Raw genomic sequence first — 20,083 nt, 5'->3', positions numbered from 1 at the left:
GAAGGGAGATTCCTTAGATATTTAAAATCTGGGAGTACACGGTGGACATGTCCTACTCAAACACTCTAAAAATGGTGGTTTCTAATTAACGATCGCCACCACCAAGGTTGCCAGCGGATGGCTCGAGGCTGGGAAGGAATTGTGGGAATGTGTTCCCACATCAAGAGCACAGTATCAGGAAGCAGACTGACCTCGGGGAACAGAAACCCACAAGGCCTGAGAGTCTGCCAGTGCAAACCCACCCCGGGGCGGTACCCCGAGATCGTAACTCAGAGAGCGTGGGGTAAAGTGAGGTCAGAGCTCGCTGGCCCAGCTGAGAGCAGACAGCCGCTGCGTCCGTGTGGGATCCGCCGTCGATGTCTATACTCTGTGTGTGCTCCCCTTGCACTCGATTTACAAGGAAAGTGCCCTTCTGAAAAGCTCTACCCTGGCCTTGGCTGAAGTGAGGGAAAGGGATTTTCTGCCTCTCGGCCTTGAGGCGCCATCTCAAGGGGAACTTGGCAGTAACTTCTCCACCAAAACAGGAACAGGGGACTGACAGAGCACCGGGACCCCAGGAGTTAATTCCATCACGTCACAAGCATTTCCTGAAAACCTACTGTGTGTCAGACACGGTGTGAGGCACTAGGAGAGGAAGATAGGAGAGCTCGGACAATGACTCAGCCCCATCGGGACCACTCCCTCAGGAGACAGGGTACCATCTTGTCCCAAAATGGAAAGGATCAAGGCATTAGGGATGCACAGATCTAAATCCACAGAGGGATCACTCAGCCCTATAATCTTCCTCACTGTTTTCCAGTTCAGCTTGGAAAGTACAAGAAAGAAGAGAAAAGCAGAAAGACAGGATTAAAGAGCCTGTGTTTTGTGGTCCCCTCCATACAGAAGAGAAGGAAAACCTGATTCCCAAAACCTTGGATGTGTGTTTCTCTTGGGCACAGAGGCACCAAAGTCAGCAGCCTCCCTTCCTCTTTTTCCATCCTTTTCTAGGGTTTCTTCCCAGGAAACAGGAAAGTGATTACATATTGGAGCAATTAATAATAATGAATAAAAAACCAATTGCTCCTAGGATGGAGCCTCATTTTTTTTCCCCAATTAAAGTTTACTGAGCATTTATTAAGTGCCAGGCACCACTGTCAATAATGTACATGTGTTTCCTCATTTAAGCCTAAGACAAAACTGTTAGGTGGTAGTGATATTTCTGCTTTGTAGACACAAGAAAACAGAACCTCAGAGGTTACTGAGGAGGGTGTGCAGTGGGCTTAGGATATGGAGGAGAAGAGTTTCACTAAGAGTGCAGTTTCATTAAGACCTGGGTCTGAACCCTGTGGTTAGCAGTATCTTTTACAAGTTCACTGACAAGTTCATCCCTTGTACCTGTTTCCTCAACTGGAATTCCGGGGTAATCAAAGGATCCACTCCACAGAATTACTGCAAGGGTCAGTTAGTTAACCTTGGAATGGTGAGTTTATAGAACACTGCCTGGCATACAGCAAAGCTTGGCAAGTGTCACCACCACCATCACCCCCATCACCAGTGTCACCACCATCACTATCATCACCACCATCACTATCATCACCACCATCACCTCCATCACCAATGTCACCACCATCACTATCATCACCACCATCACCTCCATCACCAGTGTCACCACCATAATCAACATCACCATCACCCCCATCACCAGTGTCACCACCATCACTATCATCACCATCATCACCCCCATCACCAGTGTCACCACCATCACTATCATCACCACCATCACCCCCATCACCAGTGTCACCACCATCACTATCATCACCACCATCACCCCCATCACCAGTGTCACCACCATCACTATCATCACCACCATCACTCATGTCACCACCATCACTATCATCACCACCATCACTATCATCACCACCATCACTATCATCACCACCATCACCTCCATCACCAGTGTCACCCCCATCACTATCATCACCACCATCACTATCATCACCACCATCACCTCCATCACCAATGTCACCACCATCACTATCATCACCACCATCACCTCCATCACCAGTGTCACCCCCATCACTATCATCACCACCATCACTATCATCACCACCATCACCCCCATCACCACCATCACCTCCATCACCAATGTCACCACCATCACTATCATCAGCACCATCACCTCCATCACCACCACCATCACCTCCATCACCAATGTCACCACCATCACTATCATCACCACCATCACTATCATCACCACCATCACCTCCATCACCAGTGTCACCCCCATCACTATCATCACCACCATCACTATCATCACCACCATCACCCCCATCACCAGTGTCACCACCATCACTATCATCACCACCATCACCTCCATCACCAGTGTCACCCCCATCACTATCATCACCACCATCACCCCCATCACCAGTGTCACCACCATAACCAACATCACCATCACCCCCATCACCAGTGTCACCACCATCACTATCATCACCACCATCACCTCCATCACCAGTGTCACCACCATCACTATCATCACCACCATCACTATCATCACCACCATCACCCCCATCACCAGTGTCACCACCATAACCAACATCACCATCACCCCCATCACCAGTGTCACCACCATCACTATCATCACCACCATCACCCCCATCACCAGTGTCACCACCATCACTATCATCACCACCATAACCAACATCACTAACATCACCATCGTTACGAGCACCACCACCATGACCATCACCACCACGATCATTACTATCACCACCACAATCATCATTACCACCACCAGCAGCAGCAGCCACTGAGCTAGAATGAGAAGGAAGTGGGGGCTTGAGAGCAATGGGAAGTGAATGTTTACGTGGGACTCAACCCAAAAGGGCCATCACAGGGAGAAATGGGGAACCGCTCACGCCCTGATCTGTGTTATCTCACCCCTCACCCTCCAGGCTGACCGGGTGAGACACCACCCCAGATGACAGGATTTCCTGCTATTACACAGGCCTGCCATCTCGCCCCACACCATCTTGTCAACTCAACTTCCCACTTCTGTGGGCCCGATGGTAAATGAGGCACAGAAGCTGGATTCTAGCCAGTTGAGAGGCAGAGGGATGACCGAATGGCAGGCAGGGCAGGAAGTAGCAGAAATGACGCAGAGAAACCACCTTCGATGTGAGCCACAGTCTCCCCTGAGCACAAGCCCCAAAGCAGCAAAATTCCAAAGGATGATGAAGCAGCTTAGAGAGAGGTGCCTCAGGGCTAAAGTCTAGCCAGTGTGACTGGGGAAACTGTTATCAGTTGTGTGGTATTTCTGTGCCACATGACAATGAGGGGCTGCCCCAGGCCCCTTGGCATTATCTGGCCAGACGCCCTCAGGGTCCAGGAACAGGGGGGACCTTACAGGATCCTGCCTGATCCTAAGCTGGTCAGTGCCTCTCCGATTTGATCATTAAATTCTCCCAAGATGACCCACCTCACATCTGCAACAGGGTGTGTTTCAAGGAGGCGGCATCTTTTAACCAGGAACACCTGGAAACGACCTTTCCTCACAGGCCCCCATTCTATAGGGGCCCATCAGAGATCATGTGCATGACTCAGATAAAACGCTAGGACTCTCACACCTCTCTATGCTCTGCACTGCCTGGGTGGCAGTGGGCACAGTGAAAAAGATGGAGAAAGCCAACAGCGAGCACTTCCAGAGCTATAAATCATGCTGCTTATACTGTGCTAAGCAGTTGGCACAAAGCCTCCAGGAGCCTTTAAGGTAGGAATTGACCCTTGTTTTGAAGACAAGAAGACTTGACACTCACAGCCTTGCCTGAAGCCATACACACCGGCAGATCCCAACTCAAACAGAGGCCCACCTGAACATCAGGCAGTGGTACCCGCCCCCATGCCCACAGGGGCAGGCAGATAAGGTGAGGAAGGGACATAGACAGGCACCAACAACGGGGCTGCAGCGAACTCTGTGGGAACCAGCAGCCAGGTCTCGGTCCCACTGACCAGTTGACCAGCTCCAAGTCCAGCGCTGCCCACTGTAAACTTTCCAGAGAGCCCTGGGTTTTCAGGGCAGATGTCCAGATGCTGTGCAGGCCAGCCACCACATGGGCTGGCCCTGGAAGTTTCTCATGAGCTCTTTCCCTCAAATTACTCTTCCTGCCCCCAAAGATAAGGCTCTTTCTCAACCAGAGCAGACACAAGGCGTCAGGCAGAGTGACCTGGGCCAGAAAGAGATCTTGCCTGAAGGCCTCTCAAACGAGGGTTCTCAGAAGGCAATGCTCCAACCATCTGATGATCTGTTCATGAACCTCTGTCCAGGGGCATCAGGCTTAAATCTGGACAAGGCCCATCACGCACCTCTTGGAGCCCACTTACTGTTTTTTGGTTGTTGTTCTTAATCTTCTGTTTGTTTTTAAAATTTTATTTACCTATATATTTATTTGGCTGCTGCAGGCAGGAGCTTTTGGTGCAACCCTGGGTTTAGTAGCTGCCACAAGCGGGAATGTGGGATCTTAGTTCCCCGACCAGGGATCAAACCCGCATCTTCTGCATTGGAAGGTGAATTCTTAACCACTGGATCACCAGGGAAGTCCCCCACTGACTGTTTGTTAAGGAACATGGGAGGCTCAGGTGCAAGTCTCAGGTCAGCTGCTAACTAGCTCTGCAAACTCTGGGCCAGTTATTCCACCTCTCTGTGCCTCTATTTCCTCATCTGTAAAAGGGAGATACAGCAGCACCCAGATCACAAGAGTGTGGTGAGTTTTACCAGAGTTAACACACACAGCCTGGCATGCACTAAATAAATCTTCTACTAAAGTCTGCTATTATGTCATGGAATCTTGACTCAGACCGGTCCCCTCTGCCAGCCTGTGGGCTCCATCCGAGTTCTCCTCTCCTCCCCTCCCAGCTCTCGCCCCAGCTTCAGGTCCCAGTTGGGTCAACAGATTCCTCCCAGGGCTGGACCCAGCTAAGGCAGAGCTCTGCTCTGGGACTCAGGCAGCCAACTAACTCAGAACAAGGACGTTCAACTCCAACCTGTCGGAGATGGAGCTCAATTCTTGGAACCTCCTCTTTCCTTGAAAATCTCTGGGGTTTCCTTCACGACGCCTCCCTCCCAACAAGAACCGAAGCAGGGTGGTTGGAAAGAGAAGGAAAATGTGAGTTTCCTGCCTCAGGCCAGCTGCAGATAACTCATCTCTGGTTTCCGGAAACCTCCATCTGTGAGCATTTATTTCTACTGAGAAAAAAAAAAAAAATCTCCCCAGGAAGAAGGAGGGGTGAAAAGGTATGGAGAGATGGGTGGCAAGATTTTTCTCTCCTCACTTGCCCTTTCTACCTGACTCTCACCTGCCCCATCCTACAGATTTCAACAGGGTGCCTTCTCCCAGATCTAAGGGTGCCCACTCCCCACCTCGCACTTCCCCAGCACTCTGGATTCTCCCACCACCTGACTTAAAATATCGCTTGATAGCTGGTTGTTCAGTGCCTTCATCTTACTCTGTGTTACCTTCCCTAAGAGCAAGAACCACCCACCTCAACAGCTGCCCCAGAACCTGGCAGAAAGTCCACAAATATTCACCGATGAAATGAAGGAAAGCATCAATGACCCCTCTCTCTACATGTACCCCCCACCTCCAGCCAACCACAAACCAAAAGCACTTTTAAGAACCTACTTGCATAGGTTCCTATGAGAACCAGGACACATAAACAGTAGCTTTCTCACACTTTCCTAACTTTCTACAATTAGTGGACTAGTTACTGAAAAGAATGTTTTAGCAGGAGCATGCTTTCGTGTTTTAGTTTGGCCACTCTTGTTCCTGGGAAAGTTCATGAAACTCAAACCTCTAACCCAGACTTGTCCCCACTAGTCAAAATGCAGCCACATTAGGATGGAGGCTGGAGGGGGGGCGTTCAAAACCACACTGATGCCCCATAGAGAATTTAAACCAAGAGCATACTCAGGTCCAGCCCATGCCAGGGCAGACAGAATTGTAGGTTGTGATAACAAGGGATTTCACTAGAATATGTCTATTCTGAGGGGTCATTTTCTAAGTCAGTTTCAACAGAAAATAATCTGATTCATGGTCTTCATATTGATAGACCATGAGCCCTGACTTTAATTTAGGGAAAACTTGCCACTTTATTGAGGTGGCCACCTGATGCAAAGAGCTGATGCATTGGGGAAAAAACAGAAGCTGGGAAAGATTGAGGGCAGAAGGAGAAGGGAGCTACAGAGGATGAGATGGTTGCATGGCATCACTGACTCAATGGACATGGGTTTGAGCTAACTCCAGGAGATCGTGAAAGACAAGGAAGCCTGGAGCACTGCAGTCCATGGGGTCACAAAGAGTCGGACACGACTTAGCGACTGAACATCAATAATTCCTGACGAATTTGATCTTAAAAGTTCTCTGCATCCTTCTTTTGATCTAATGATCTATTGTAGAACCTAACCATCCTTAGTCCAGAGTTCTTCCACAGAGCTACCCCAAAGTCTATCTGCCAATGTTTAAACTGGAGCTCATTTTTTAGACATGGAGACATGTCTTAGAAGAAAACACCAATTATTTGTAACAACGGCATTTCGGGACCCAATTATATAAAACTTACCTTTCTGGTGATCCTTTGCATTGGCTAATATTTATATGAATTCACGTTTCCCGGGGAACACACTAACTCCACAATTAGGGCTGGCTGGGGTAACCTGGGGAAGCTGATTTAGGTTTTGACATTGGACTTGGATAATCCATCAAAGTTTATTACTGTTTGGCTGGAGTAGAATGAAGAACTGAGAGTCATTTCCTCTTGTTCTTTCCTCTGCAGAAAGGAGAAACAGCTGGCTCTCCTTGTAAGAACTTAGCCTCACCCTCACTCCCAGGCCAGCACATTCCTGAAGGAGCCTGGCCTGGATCTTTCTAGTTCAAAGTCAGCTCACCTCATCCAAACAATAAGAGAATTCATTATACAGTGCTGCTCACGAGGCGACTGGTCACACCGCCCTGTGCCTGCATGCAAGGTACTCAGCAAGCATTTATCACTTTATTATTGCTAAATTTTCACAATACGAATAATAATGGCTAACATCTACCTTTTTTAGACACAAGCTCTTGTACTAATGACACTTCTGGCATTATCTCAGACCTCCCAATCACTATGATTTTGATGTCATTATCCTTATGTCATAAAACAAAGAACAGAGACTTGGATAAGCCATGGTCACATAGCTGGTCTAAAGCTGGTCACATAGCTACTCTCTGAAATTAAACAATTCTCTTGAGTCTGGCAGGGATCTTCCTGCACATAGAACTGTCCTAACTGATTGAATAATGGGGTTGAGATTAGCAGCCTTCTTTCCCTCCACATCTTCCTCCCTTATCCCTACTGCCTCTGCCCCTCATCCCACCTGGTGGGGCCTCAATGCTGGTGAGGTGGCAGTTGCATTCTGCGAACAGGTCTTCTTAGAGAAAAAAAAAAGAGAAGAAAAACCAAAACCTGTCTATCTGAATGTAACCAGAGACTAGCACGCCTGTTTCGGTGCTTTAATTACTGAAATAAAGGCAGCTGTGTTTATTTCCATGTTGGCTCTTGCAGACAAGGGTTCACTTATTTAACTAGGGACAACCAGGTCATACAAAGTCTGGGATGCGTTTCATGTTCTCAGTTATACTCTGAGTGTCTGTGCTGGGAAAGCCCACATCCCTTCTAATGACCAGCCTCAAGAAGGACAGAGGATAGATGGTCCAGAGCATGGTCATTGCAACTCTGGCTTTTGACAGCTCTGATGTATTCTGAGCTCAATTCACATCCGGGTAATTAGCTTCAAACCCCAACCATATGTGTTTCTCATCATCCTCAAAACAGACAGAGGAATATCCAACACCTAACACTAAACCCAGTACTGGAAAGGAGTGGTGGGGGAGTGTTGTGGTCCTCGGAGGATGTTAAGAATCAAAGCTCATGGTGATAGATGGGGCCTTGGAGGCCTCAGGAATGGAACCATGGCAGAAAGAAAGATCAAGGCCATTGGCTTAACCCTTCTTCCAGCTAAAACCTCTCTTTCTGACACTATCATGCAGTGCAAAGAACACAGGTTTCACTGCAGGCTGACTTGTGTCTCCACCCCACCCCACCCCCCAAATTCATATGTCGAAGCCCTATGGCCACAGTGTGATAGTATTTGGAGATGAGGCCTTTGGGAAATAATTAGGTTTTGACGAGGTGATAAAGGTAGGGCCCTCAACACTCATGCTGGGATTAGCATCCTTATAAGAACGGACACCAGAGACCATGCCCTCTCCTCTTCATGTGCAGAGGGGCTGTGCAAGGACACAGCAAGGGGGCAGCCAGGGAAAGAGCTCTCACCAGGAGCTCCGTCTGCCAGTACCCTGACCTTGGACTTCCCAGCTTCCAGATCAGTGAGAAATAAACATCTATTGATAAAGTCACCCAGTCTATGGTGTTTGTACGGCAGCCCGAACAAACTAACACAGGTGTCTAAATCAGACAAGGATTCATGCGTTTTTGTTTTTAATTTTTAATTGGAGTTTAATTGCTTTACAATGTTGTGTTTGTTTCTGCCACAGAACAACGTGAATCAGCCGTAAGCATACACACGCCTCCTCCCTCCCGAACCTCCCCCCCACGCCCCCACCCCACCCCACCCCCTCTGGGTCTGTCACAGAGCACCACCTTGAGCTGCCTGTGATATACAGCAACTTCCCACTAGCTATTTATTTTACATCTGGTAGTATATATATATATGTCAGTGCTACGCTCTCAATTCGTCCCACTCTCTCATTCCCCACTGTGTCCACAAGTCCATTCTCTATGTCTGCGTCTATATTCCTGCCCTGCAAATAGGTTCCCCAGGAAAAGGTTCACATTCTGACTCTACTTGTGACCTTGGACAAGCTATTGTGTTTCTCTTGCCCATCATTTTGTGGACGGACTACATAATGTGAACAACGGTTGTCTGGCAGCTCTGTGAGCTGGGTTGAGTGTGGTGGAGGTGAAAGGCACCTAGCACTTTTCCTGGCACCTCCATCCATGTCAGCTCCCTCTTCTCCAACTCAAGGGTCCTTAGTGCTAGAATCTGGAATGCAATATTCCCACCAGCGATGCCTCCCATGCATGCGATGGCTGATCTCACAAATGGACACCTCTTTGGTCAATTTCAGCCCGTGGATGTGTTTTGTTTGCCCTATACCGATGTTTGGGGACATCTAGATCATTTATCAACATTTAAAAGATATGAAATTTCACGTAAAAATCTCAGTCTCTGGTTCTTCTTGAGAAATAAGATGGCATGACACTGGACCGCATTCTTCCAGCAGGGAGGGGGAGTGTAATCCCCTTGCGCAGAGAGTTAGCCCTCACTTCCATCCACCAGGCTGGCACCTGCGGGCCTCTCGGTGGGCGGCCCATGGGTTAACAGGGCTGGTGCAATCTGGCGTGACCCGTACTTTTCCTAGCTGCCCACAAACAAGGGTTTTAAGTACAATTTCAGGATCCGTCCCCTGATGCAAGGAACAATTAGCAGGTTCCTGAGTCACGACTTTATTTATTTATACATCTATTGTGAGCTAAGGAACATTCATGAAGAGCCGGGGATCTTAGTTCTTGGAGTGAAACTCAGTTTTTGCAACCGGGAGGTTGGCTGACCCAGCTTTGCCCCTGTCACTCAACTTCTCGGGGCCTCAGTTTCCTCCTCTGTGAAAATGGGGCCTTGGGTGAGATGATCTCTACTGTGTCTTTGCATATTTGTGTAACTCTTATGTGAAATTCAAGGACATGGCTAGAAATTTAACACAACTCTCTTTACTTCTGAGCTCTAAAGGTTTTCATGAAAGCAGAGCTCTTAAAACACTTCACTGACCCTTAATATAGGTCTTAAGTAAATGTAAACAGGACTCAAAGAATGGCCTTGTTTAATGTTCTGCCCACTTCAGGCTTGGGTCTTTAGCCTTGATGTTCTGCACTTAACACACCCAAGAGGAATGAACACCAGCGCATTAAAAGAACTGATGTCCAATTCTTGTCCCCAGGAGATCCTGGGGCTCTGGGCCATGCCTGCTTCTCTGCCCTCATTTTACCAAAACACAAATCCAACCACACCACCACCCAACCCCCAGTGCTCTGGGCAAGTGGGCTTACTTTCAGTTCTGTGCTGAGGTCCGTTGCTACCACAGGACCTTTGCACCTGCAATTGCCACTACCAGGAGCCCTCTTCATTTAGTTAATATCCACTGATCCATCAGATGACAGCACAAGTGTCACATCACCATTCCTGGCCTCCTTGGCAAGACCAAGTCCTACTAACAGTTGTGTTGTGGTAGCTGTCACAGCTACATTATTATTAATACATTTTTTACGTGTGATCAGTTGACTAATGATTATTGCCCCAACTGAACATATTATATATTCCAGGAAAAGCCGTGTCTATATCTATCTTTATTCATTCTTGTGTTTCCAGTGCCTGGCTAATGGGGAGGCACAAAAACATTTGATGCATGAATGAATGAACGAGTAGCAGACACGACTGGGAAGATTCTGGAAGACAAACTCTTCAAGGACCGTATCTTATCGAGAGTTTTATCACCAAAACCTAATAGCAATGACAGTGACAAGGATGGTAAGAGTTCCGAGTACCAAGTACTTCACGCATTTCCAACTCTGTTCTGACAGACTATTTATGCAGTAACTCAATACCTCACAAGAACTTATGGAAGTAGGCGCATTTCCTATCCCTGTTTCACATAAGAGAAAGCCAAGGCACAAAGAGGTTGGTAAACCTCTTAGTAAAAGGAAGAACAGCTATAAAATCCTAAGCAGTCTACTCCCAACCACTAGACCATCCTGCCTAGTATGGTCAATGAGGCACAAGAAATGTTTACAGAGTGAATGACAGCTGCTAGATGTCACCCTCTACCCCTGAGCCTCAGCCACCCACACATGCACTATATACATGGACAAATGGACAGGCCCTCTCTGGAGCAGAAGTCTAGACAGACAAGGGCCCCGGAACTTCACAGTCAGAAAAGATTCAGAAAAGCCAACAGAAGCACCAATAAGAACCAAGCAAAAAACAGAACTTAAGGTGAGGCTCCCGGAGTGATGGTGAAGCGTAGCCCCTCTGCCCCAGATCAGGCCCACAGAGGGGAGGGTCCCTGCCGGGCCAGCCACATACCTGATGTTTTCATTCAGCGCATAGAGCTCATTGCTCTGCAAGCCGCCCCCTTTAAAGACGTTGATCACGGCAGTCTGGACGCTGTGGGGAAATAGAAAGACCCCGGGTGAGTGGATCTGCCTCCCCAGTGCCACCTCCACAAGCGGCTCAGAGCCGAAGGTGGGGAGAAGGGCCAGGAAGCCCGGGGCACAGGCAGGGCCACGTTTTCTCTCCCTGGAATCCATCACTTGCACACGAGGGTCCTTGGAGAGGGAGGAAGACTGAGCCCCAGAGGACAGAAAGAGGCCCTCTCCCCGCACTTTCTCGCAGGCTGGCAGCCCTGCTGGGAAGCAGCCTTACTCAAGGGCGGGCAGTGGGATCTGCCCTCGGGAAACCGCGTGGCCAGCACCTGCGGGCCTGGAAGAATCCCGCGTGGCTCTGACTGCAAGCAGGAGTTCACCCCAGCCTGCGGGTCTCTCACTTAGGAGGCCTCTGTCTTCACAGCCTGGAAAAGATCATGCCTTGGCTTATCTTAATTTTTTTTAAATTTTGCAATTATGGATTTTAATTGTCCTTGCCTTTTGTTTTACTTTTTTAAAAAAACTGGAGTATATATAATTGCTTTACAATGGTGTATTAATTTCTGTGATACAATGAAGTGAATCAGCTATACGTATACATAATATCCTTTCCTTCTTGGCACTCCCTGCCAGCTCCCCGCTCAATCCCACCCATCTAGGTCAGCAAGGAGCACCGACCTGAGCTGGTGCTATACACCAGCTTCCCACCAGCAACCCGTTTCACAGCCGGTGCTGTACGTACGTCACTGCTACTCTCCCAATTCATCCCACCCGCCCCTCCCCCTTTGTGTCCACATGTTCCTTCTCTATGTCTGCATCTCTGTTCCCGCCCTGCAAATACGTCCATCTGGACCATTTTTTCTAGATTTCATATTCATGCCCCAATATACGATATTTGCTTTCCTCTTTCTGATATTTGTTTTCATACTTCACTCTGTATGACAGACTCTAGGTCCAGCCTTTCAACAGTACTTTCTGGGAAGAACTCCAGAAGGGCTGGCCTCACTTCCCCTTCCCCTCCCACGAGTGCCCAGGCAGGAGAGTTGATCCCTTGAAGGACCCAGGTAAGTCTCTGGACCCAGCCCAGGATTTCAGCAAGGAGCTGATCACAAGTTTGTCTTCAGCCCAGGTTTCAGGCTTTTTTAAAATGAACCAGGTTCATTTTAAGTAGAACCAGGTTCTACTTACCATCAAACCATTTCAGATCTCTCCTCCCTCACCATCATGAGTTGTGTATTCATTAAAAAAAAACCCGATAATGATCCAAATGACAAAAAAAAAAAAAAAAAAAAAACACTTCAGTAATGCTTTAAAATAACAATGCATTTGATTTATCCAAAGAGGAACCAAATTTGAAAAACAGCTCCAGGAGGGTGAGACATAGTATGGATTCAGTCTCTACTCAGTACCTGGTACACAGATTGGCTGGACACCTTTCGAAGGTGCAGTGTCTCCTCTCTCAGCCACCAGCAGCTTCCAGGTGGGGATCAACCCTGGTCTATGCTGCATTGCTAGCTTTTCACAGATACATGTCAAATCTTCCCAAACAGGTAGCAGGTGACTGGAAGTTATTTAGACATTCCCACCCTCAGGTCTCTGACAACTGGCGTGAGACTAATGTTAAGTTTTGATACAACTGTCCTGGGCTGGTTAACTGACTTTGAGAGCCCAGAAGCCCCCAGTGGTCTGCTTTCCCTCTATTCAAACAAGGAAAGACAGGGAGAGAGAAAGAGGGACAAGCTAGGAGTATGGGATTAACAAACTAGGATACAGCAACCAGGATTCACTGCATAGTACCGGGAACTATATTCAATATCTTGTAATAACCTATTGTGAAATATAATCAGAAAAAAATAACTGAATCTAACAAAATATTGTAAATAAACTGTATATCAATACAAAAAGAAAAAATACATTAAAAAAAAGAAAAGAAAAGCTGATGGATACAGCTGCCAGGGAAATGGGCACACTGTGTCAATCACCCCTATACCCATGACCTTCTGGAGCCGTGATCTCAGGAGATGCTGAAGTCCAGCCAGCCCCCGGCCCTGGCACCCCAACCCCTACCCCACCACCACCTTCCTGCCCACCCAGTGCCTCCCATACCTGTTCCAAGCGGAGTTGGAACTCAGCTGCCGAGCCTGGCGAGCTGCCTGGAAGCGGGGCAGGTCGCTGAGCGCCGGGGAGCTCATGAAGCGCGGTCTGGGCCTGCGGAAGGAGCCCATCTTGGGGAACTCGACGGGTAGGCTGGGGGCGAAGCCACGGGTCATAAGTCCAGGTGAGGGGGCGGCTTCTCCTCTGGACCAGAAGGTTCTGACTGCCCACCCAAAGGGCTTCTCCCAGGGCTGTCTTCCGGCCGTCGGGCGTTCTCAAAACCACGGCGTTGGCCAATACCTGAAAAGAGAGGCCAGCTTTTCTTAAAAACGTCTGGGCTAAGCAGACGCCATCTTGGGGGAAGCTGGCTGGGACTTCCTGGCAAACTACCCCCCCCCCCCAAAAAATTCCAGGACCCTACAGTACTATCTATATCTCGCAGGGTCCCATGCACAAGTGTTCACAAGCCTCCTTTTGGTTATAACCTTGTGGTCATCCCCAAGTGGAGAGGCACTCACAATGGGTTGAGGCCAGTCCTACAGAAAAGTGATTTCTAAGCTACGTTTGACTGTGGTTCCCATGCACACCTATCAAAGTTTGGGCCCCCGCTGAGTTTCTGTAGCTTCCACCAAGTTTTCCATTGAGATGACTAAAAAAAAAAAAAAATAGAGCACACAAGAGCTCCTTGTCTAGGCACTGAAGATGGTCTATGACACGCTCTGACCCCAGCAGCCCACATGCATCGCTCACTATTTCCCAAAGCATCAGCGCCTCTTCCCTCAGGCTCATCTCCTCACCCTCACTTACCTGCCGTCCATTCATGCACTCCATCAGAACATATTTATTGGTTACTATTTACTAACCAGGCTTCCCTAGTGGCTCAGTGGTAAAGAATCCACCTGCTAATGCAGGAGACATGGGTTGGATCTCTGGGTCAGGAAGATCCCCTGGAGGAGGAAATGGCAACCCACTCCAGTATTCTTGCCTGGAGAATCCCATGGACAGAGGAGCCTGGTGGGCTACAGTCCATGGGGTCACAAAGAGTTGGACACAACTTAGTAATAAACAGCAACAATTTATTAACCATGTGAGCTGTGGAGCATCCGAAGATTTCTAAGACCTAGTCCCCGCCCTCAAGAGGCTCATGGTCTATGGCAAGAGAAGTCGTCATGTATTTGCTCATGCAATAAACATTTAAGAAACCCCTACAGCACTTCAAGTGCTCAGGTATTGGGGATGCATGGTGGCCATGCAGAATGTGGTCCCTGCCCCATGGAGCCGTTCCAAGTGAGGCTGCAGCCTTTTGATTGTATCTACAATTTCCCTTGGGGCTTCCCTGGTAGCTCAGCTGGTAAAGAACCAGCCTGCAATGCAGGAGACGCCGCTGGGAAAATCCACTGGAGAAGAGATAGGCTACCCACTCCAGCATTCTTGGGCTTCCCTGGTGGCTCAGATGGTAAAGAATCCACCTGCAATGCTGGAGACCTGGGTTCAATCCCGGGGTGGGAAGATCCCCTGGAGGAGGGCATGGCAACCCCCTCCAGTAGTCTTGCCTGGAGAAACCCCAAGGACAGAGAAGCCTGGCGGGCTACAGTCCTTGGGGTTGCAAAGAGTCAGACACGACTGAACGACTGATCACAGCACAGCCCTGTTTCCCTTGCCCAGAACCCCCTCCCTCTTCCTCTCTGCTTATCTAAATCTAACTTACCCTGCAGGGTTGGGTTCAATGACACTGTCTCCTGGAAACCTTTATGACTCCATGGTTAATGACTTTGAGTGAATCTGGGTTCACATCTTAACAAGGTCACTCCCAGGTTGTGTGACTTCAGGCTGATTGAGTCTGAGAGTCCTCAGCCGCTAGCAATGCCAACTCCACAGGACAGGTAAGAGGGGAAATGAGATGGTGTGACCTGCCCAGCAAAACAGCAGACCTGAGGCTCTCAAGCACCGGCTATTTCTGTTCAGACCTGTCTCTCTCACTTCTCTGGGCACTTTTGAACCTGCCATTTCAGTCTTTTATCCTTCAGTCAGCGTCAAGTCCAAACTGACAATGCAAAGTGAGTTTGGGAACTGGTCAGAGGGAAGAACAAAAGGAAACCACCAAGATCACAGTCACTTTTTTCTTCCAAAGCTTTAGGGTTTAGCCCAGAAGTATTCTCAGTGGCACCTCACCAGCTACTCTGCTGTGTCCCCAAAACCAACACTGAAAGAAAAAGATTTTCCAGCCACAAATGCCAACTTTCCAGCTGGCAGGGGGAGCAGGTTTTGCAGGCCCAGCTGTGGTGTTGGAAGAAGGAAGAATCCAGGTCCCTCCTCCCAGGGAAACAGGCTGCCCTGGTCAGTGAAGCACTGAGGCTGCTAGCTGGGCCCTGAGACTGTCCATCCAGAGGGCGTGGGCAGGGTTACCACTCCCTGTAGACAGTGGGCACAGTGACAATGTACTTGTAAAACCAAGAGCCCAGAAAGGAATGACTCGTCCTACCTCTGACATTTTTAAAATGTGTCCCACTTTCTCTGACAGTCTCCTGCCCTTCACCCCATTCTCAGAATGAGCTGATGATGACTAAACTTTACCAATAAATGCTGAGGAAGTCATGGCAGACCTGCTCACTTTCAGAGGGTCTCAATAACCCCACAAGTGCCCTGGAAGGTGGAAAGATCTATGCAAATAAATGAGTGGGGCAATGCAGTAATAAAACCACGGGAGCCCTTCAGACGCCTTAAATTAGCTGGCTTTGGGATTTAACTTGCCCGGTAAAGGTCACACAATTAAGAGAGACTCTGTTTCACCACCCTTCTTTAAATGGGCCTGTTAAGTGCAATTCATCTGTGTAATTATGGGATATTAACTCCATTTACAAGGATCCTAAACTCCAGGTGATGGAGCTGCCTCCCACTCAGGGGCACCTGTACAGGGAAGTGGAAAGGTGAGCAGAATGCATCATTCGAGTCTTCTGGCTTCCTGCTGAAACACCACTTCTCCAGGAGGCTGGGCAGCACAGCAGATCCCGGGAGCGGGCTCCTACCCCACCATCCCACTTCTCAGTTACTGCCTCCCGTCCCACTGCCAGGCTTCCTCTCCAAGCCGTGTGCACATCCAGCAAGCCTCGTGGGCAGCCCCATCTACATAGGCAACCCTTTTAACTAAGGGAGACTTAGTCAAAAGGATGATGACTGCGGTGTCCTCGGCATTGCCTCAGCCGCGCAGTAACACACAGCCAGGAGCATCTCTGACTCATTCGTCCCCTGCAAAACCTGCCACCCTCAGATCCAGACATTCCAAAGCTGTCTTCATCCACCATGCCTACTTCCGGCTGGAGCCTAGAGGCCTCCCCACAGCACCGAGAGGAAGCTGCTGGGCGCGTTGATGAGAGGGGCCTAAAAGGGAAACGCTGACACAGCCTGTATCCACCTGCCATGGCGCGGTCTCCTCACACCCGGGCTTGTCCCGACCTAAACAGGACAAGGCAGAAACTCACAAGACAGACGGGGCTTCGGAGTGAAGCCAGGCCAGGCTCTCGCTTACAGAGGACAAAAGTGAGGCCCAGAGGAGCAGAGAAAGGTCTGATGTCCGAGGTAGGAGACAGCCAGGACTGGCTAGAACTCAGGTTCCCTCATTCCTGATCTAGAAAGTTTCCCAGCCCCTACCTAGGCCATTCTGTAGGCTCTTTGAAGACGGCAATCAGATCGAGACTTACTCATCTCTGTAACCTCAAGCCTAAGGGTACTGCTGAAGCTAAAAATGAAGAAAGACTAGCAACTCATAAGGCACCAACTGCCTGCCTGACTTGATGACAAACGCTGTCACAAAACCCCATCTGAAGATCAGAGAAGTTAAGTAACCTGCCAGAAGTCACATAGCTATTAAGAGGCAGATCACTGACTGACGACTGGCCTCATCCTGCAGCCCATTCTCACTTTGCTGGGAGACCAGACGTGGCCAGGAAGATCACAACTGAAGCTACCAAGTTAGGCAGAAACATCTAGTCACAGAATTTCATATTAAAATTTAAACCTCATGCCCCAGAGATGGATAAACAGACATAAGGAACACTAAGACCACATTTGACACGGGCAAGGGGAGCACAAAGAGGAGAAAAAAGGAAGGCGAAAGCATAGACTGCTCTAGTTAGACACCTCACCCCTTACTCTCTGTGCGACCTTGGCAGATCTCTTGACCTCTCTGAGGCTCAGTTGCCTCCTGCAGGAGATGAGCCAGCTAGCGTGACAACCTCAGGGTTGAATGAGGATAAAAGGAGGATATTTGTAAAGCACTTAGATGGAACAGTGCGTGGCAAACAGCAAATGCTTCACAAGTGCTTGTTAAATAAATAACTTGTTATTTCTAAATCTCTAGGCAGGGACAGCAGTGGGAACACAGCAACACTTCCTCTAGCTTATGGCGGCCTCACAAACATCTGGAAAATACTCCACTTGGGAGCAGGCCAGGTCTCCGAGCCCCCATGGTGGTCATAGAGCATTAGGGCCTTGGGTAACTCAGGATGGTATTTATTGAGGCATGATGCCTTTCAACTCCTTTCCTGTAGCACTATTTCTGGGTGGCAGTGGGGTGGGGGTTGGTCACAGAGTGAAGCAAGCTAAGAATTACTGGCCCTTTGGCCCAGCAGTTCCACTTCTAAGAATGTACCCTACAGAAATGGTCACATGGTCCTGAAGACTGGCAGATATGCCAGTTCTTTGCAGTAATGAATAATGGAAACTACCAAAATATCCACCCATAGGGGGCAGGTTAATCAACGATGATACCCCCTAAATGGAATGGTTGCTGTTCAGTTGCTCAGTCGCATCCAACTCTTTGCAACCCCATGGACTGTAGCCCACCAAGCTCTTCTGTCTGTGGAATTTTCCAGGCAAGAATACTGGAGCGGATTGCCATTTCCTGCTCTAGGGGATCTTCCCCAGTCAGGGATCAAACCCATGTCTGCTGCATCTCCTGCGTTGCAAGCAGATTCTTTACCACTGTGCCACCTGGGAAGCCCAAATGGAACATTTAACATACCATTAAAATTAACAGGAATGACTGTAGTTCTCAAGGAGGAGTGGTCACTAGAGGCTTTTGAATCAGGCAAACCCTGGTATCAATGCTCATTCCGCCACTCATTGACTGTAGGAGGCAGAAAAACTGGCCCCCAAAGATAGAGTCACTGCTTAGTCCTCAGAACCTGAGACCATTGCCTTGGGTGGCAAAAGATGTAATTAAGTCAAGGATCTAGAGAGAAGAAGCTTAGCCTGGATTATCCAGATGGGCCCATAAATATGATTACACGTATTCTGATAAGAGGGCTGCAGGAAATTGGAGACAGAAGAGGAGACACAGATACACACAGAGAAGATGAGAAGACGGAGGAGGAGACAGGAGAGATACAACCACAAGCCAAGGAATTCTGGCAGTCACCAGCTGAAAGGGGAAAGAAATAGGTTCTCCCGATGCAGCTAGAAGTTGGTATGCTGTGAAAAAGAAAACGAGATTCACCCCTAGAGTCTCTGGAGGGCGTATGATCCTATGATACATTTATTCTGGACTTCTGACTCTAGAACTGTGAAAAAATACATTTCTGGGTTTTTTTTAAAGACTTTTTTTTTTTTTTTAATGTGGACCATTTTTAAAGTCTTTATTGAATGTGTCACAATATTGCTTCTGTTTTATGTTTTGGTTTTTTGGCTTAAGATGTGGGATCTTAGTTCCCAGACCAGGGATCAAACCTGTACCCCCTGCATTGAAAGTCTAAGCCTTTTTTGAAATGCTACCTGTTAATTTTGGAAAACAGTTTGTTTTGTACTGGGGTGTAGCCAATTAACAATGTTGTAATAGCTTCAGGGGAGTGGCAAAGGGACTCAGCCATACATACACACGTATCCATTCTCCCCCAAACTGGAAGTTGAAGTTTTAATCACTAGACCAGCCAGGGAAGTCCCCACGCCTGTTGTTCAAAGCAAACCCAGGTTGTGGGCATTTGTTACTGCAGCCACCACAAATGAATATACTCACTGCGTCCCTGGCCCACCCTGCACTGCAGGGTCTACATCGAAAACATGGGAGCCTGGAGAGTCGTGGTGCTGACGAACAAGATGATCTACGAGGTGCTTGGCACGGTTCCTGGAATTACGCAGGTGCCGCCGCACATGCCGTGGAGGTTCGGACCAAAGGGGCCAGAGCCAGGCTCCGTGTCGCCACTTCCAGCCGAGGCAGGTGAGTTAGGATTGGTGGTGGTAGCGATGGTGTGGGGCTGGGTGAGATGCTTCAAGGCGGGCTTGAAACAAGCTTGGTATGCAGCAAGGGCTTGATATCTGCTACCCATTGCTTATTTTTATTACCACCACCACCACTGCTGCCGTATTAGCCTGCTCTGTCTGCTCTAACCAAAGACCACAGACAGGGTGGGTTCAAGCAGCAGACATTTATTTTCCCACGGTTCAGGAGCTACAAGTTGTCAGCAAGGTGGTTCTCTCCTGAGGCCTCTCTCCCTGCCTTGCAGACGGCCACCCTGTGTCCTCATGGGGACTTTCCTCCGTGTGCCTGCATCCCGCGTGTCTCTCTGTCCAAACTTCCTCTTCTTATAAGGACGCCAGTCAGATTGGACGAGGGTCCACTCTAATGAGCTCGTTTTAACTCAGTCACCTCTTCAAAGTCCCTATCTTAAAATATTACGTTGGCCAAAAAGGCTTGTTGGGTTTTTTTTTCCCATAAGATGTTACAGAAAAATCCGAACCAACGTTTTGGCCAACCCAATACAATCAC

The 20,083-nt window shown here is 48.6% G+C and overlaps 1 protein-coding gene across 8 annotated transcripts in view; it reads right to left on the bottom strand.

Moving 5' to 3' along the window:
* PRR5L (proline rich 5 like) overlaps nt 1–20,083 on the bottom strand; it is a 77,201-nt gene that overhangs the window by 40,884 nt on the left and 16,234 nt on the right. For all 8 annotated transcript variants that reach the window (XR_006271933.1, XR_006271934.1, XM_043480927.1 and 5 more), the window contains 2 exons: nt 13,336–13,623; nt 11,171–11,251 (listed from right to left, as the gene is read on the bottom strand). Coding sequence is in view for 6 of the 8 variants with exons in the window: in XM_043480927.1 (XP_043336862.1) it covers nt 11,171–11,251; nt 13,336–13,499 (245 nt within the window). In the remaining 2 variants the exon portion in view is untranslated. The remainder of the gene's footprint in view (nt 1–11,170; nt 11,252–13,335; nt 13,624–20,083) is intronic.

Source organism: Cervus canadensis, chromosome 11 (assembly GCF_019320065.1).
Source record: "Cervus canadensis isolate Bull #8, Minnesota chromosome 11, ASM1932006v1, whole genome shotgun sequence".
Lineage (NCBI taxonomy): Eukaryota > Metazoa > Chordata > Mammalia > Artiodactyla > Cervidae > Cervus > Cervus canadensis.
This window is presented reverse-complemented; position numbering and strand designations above follow the sequence as displayed.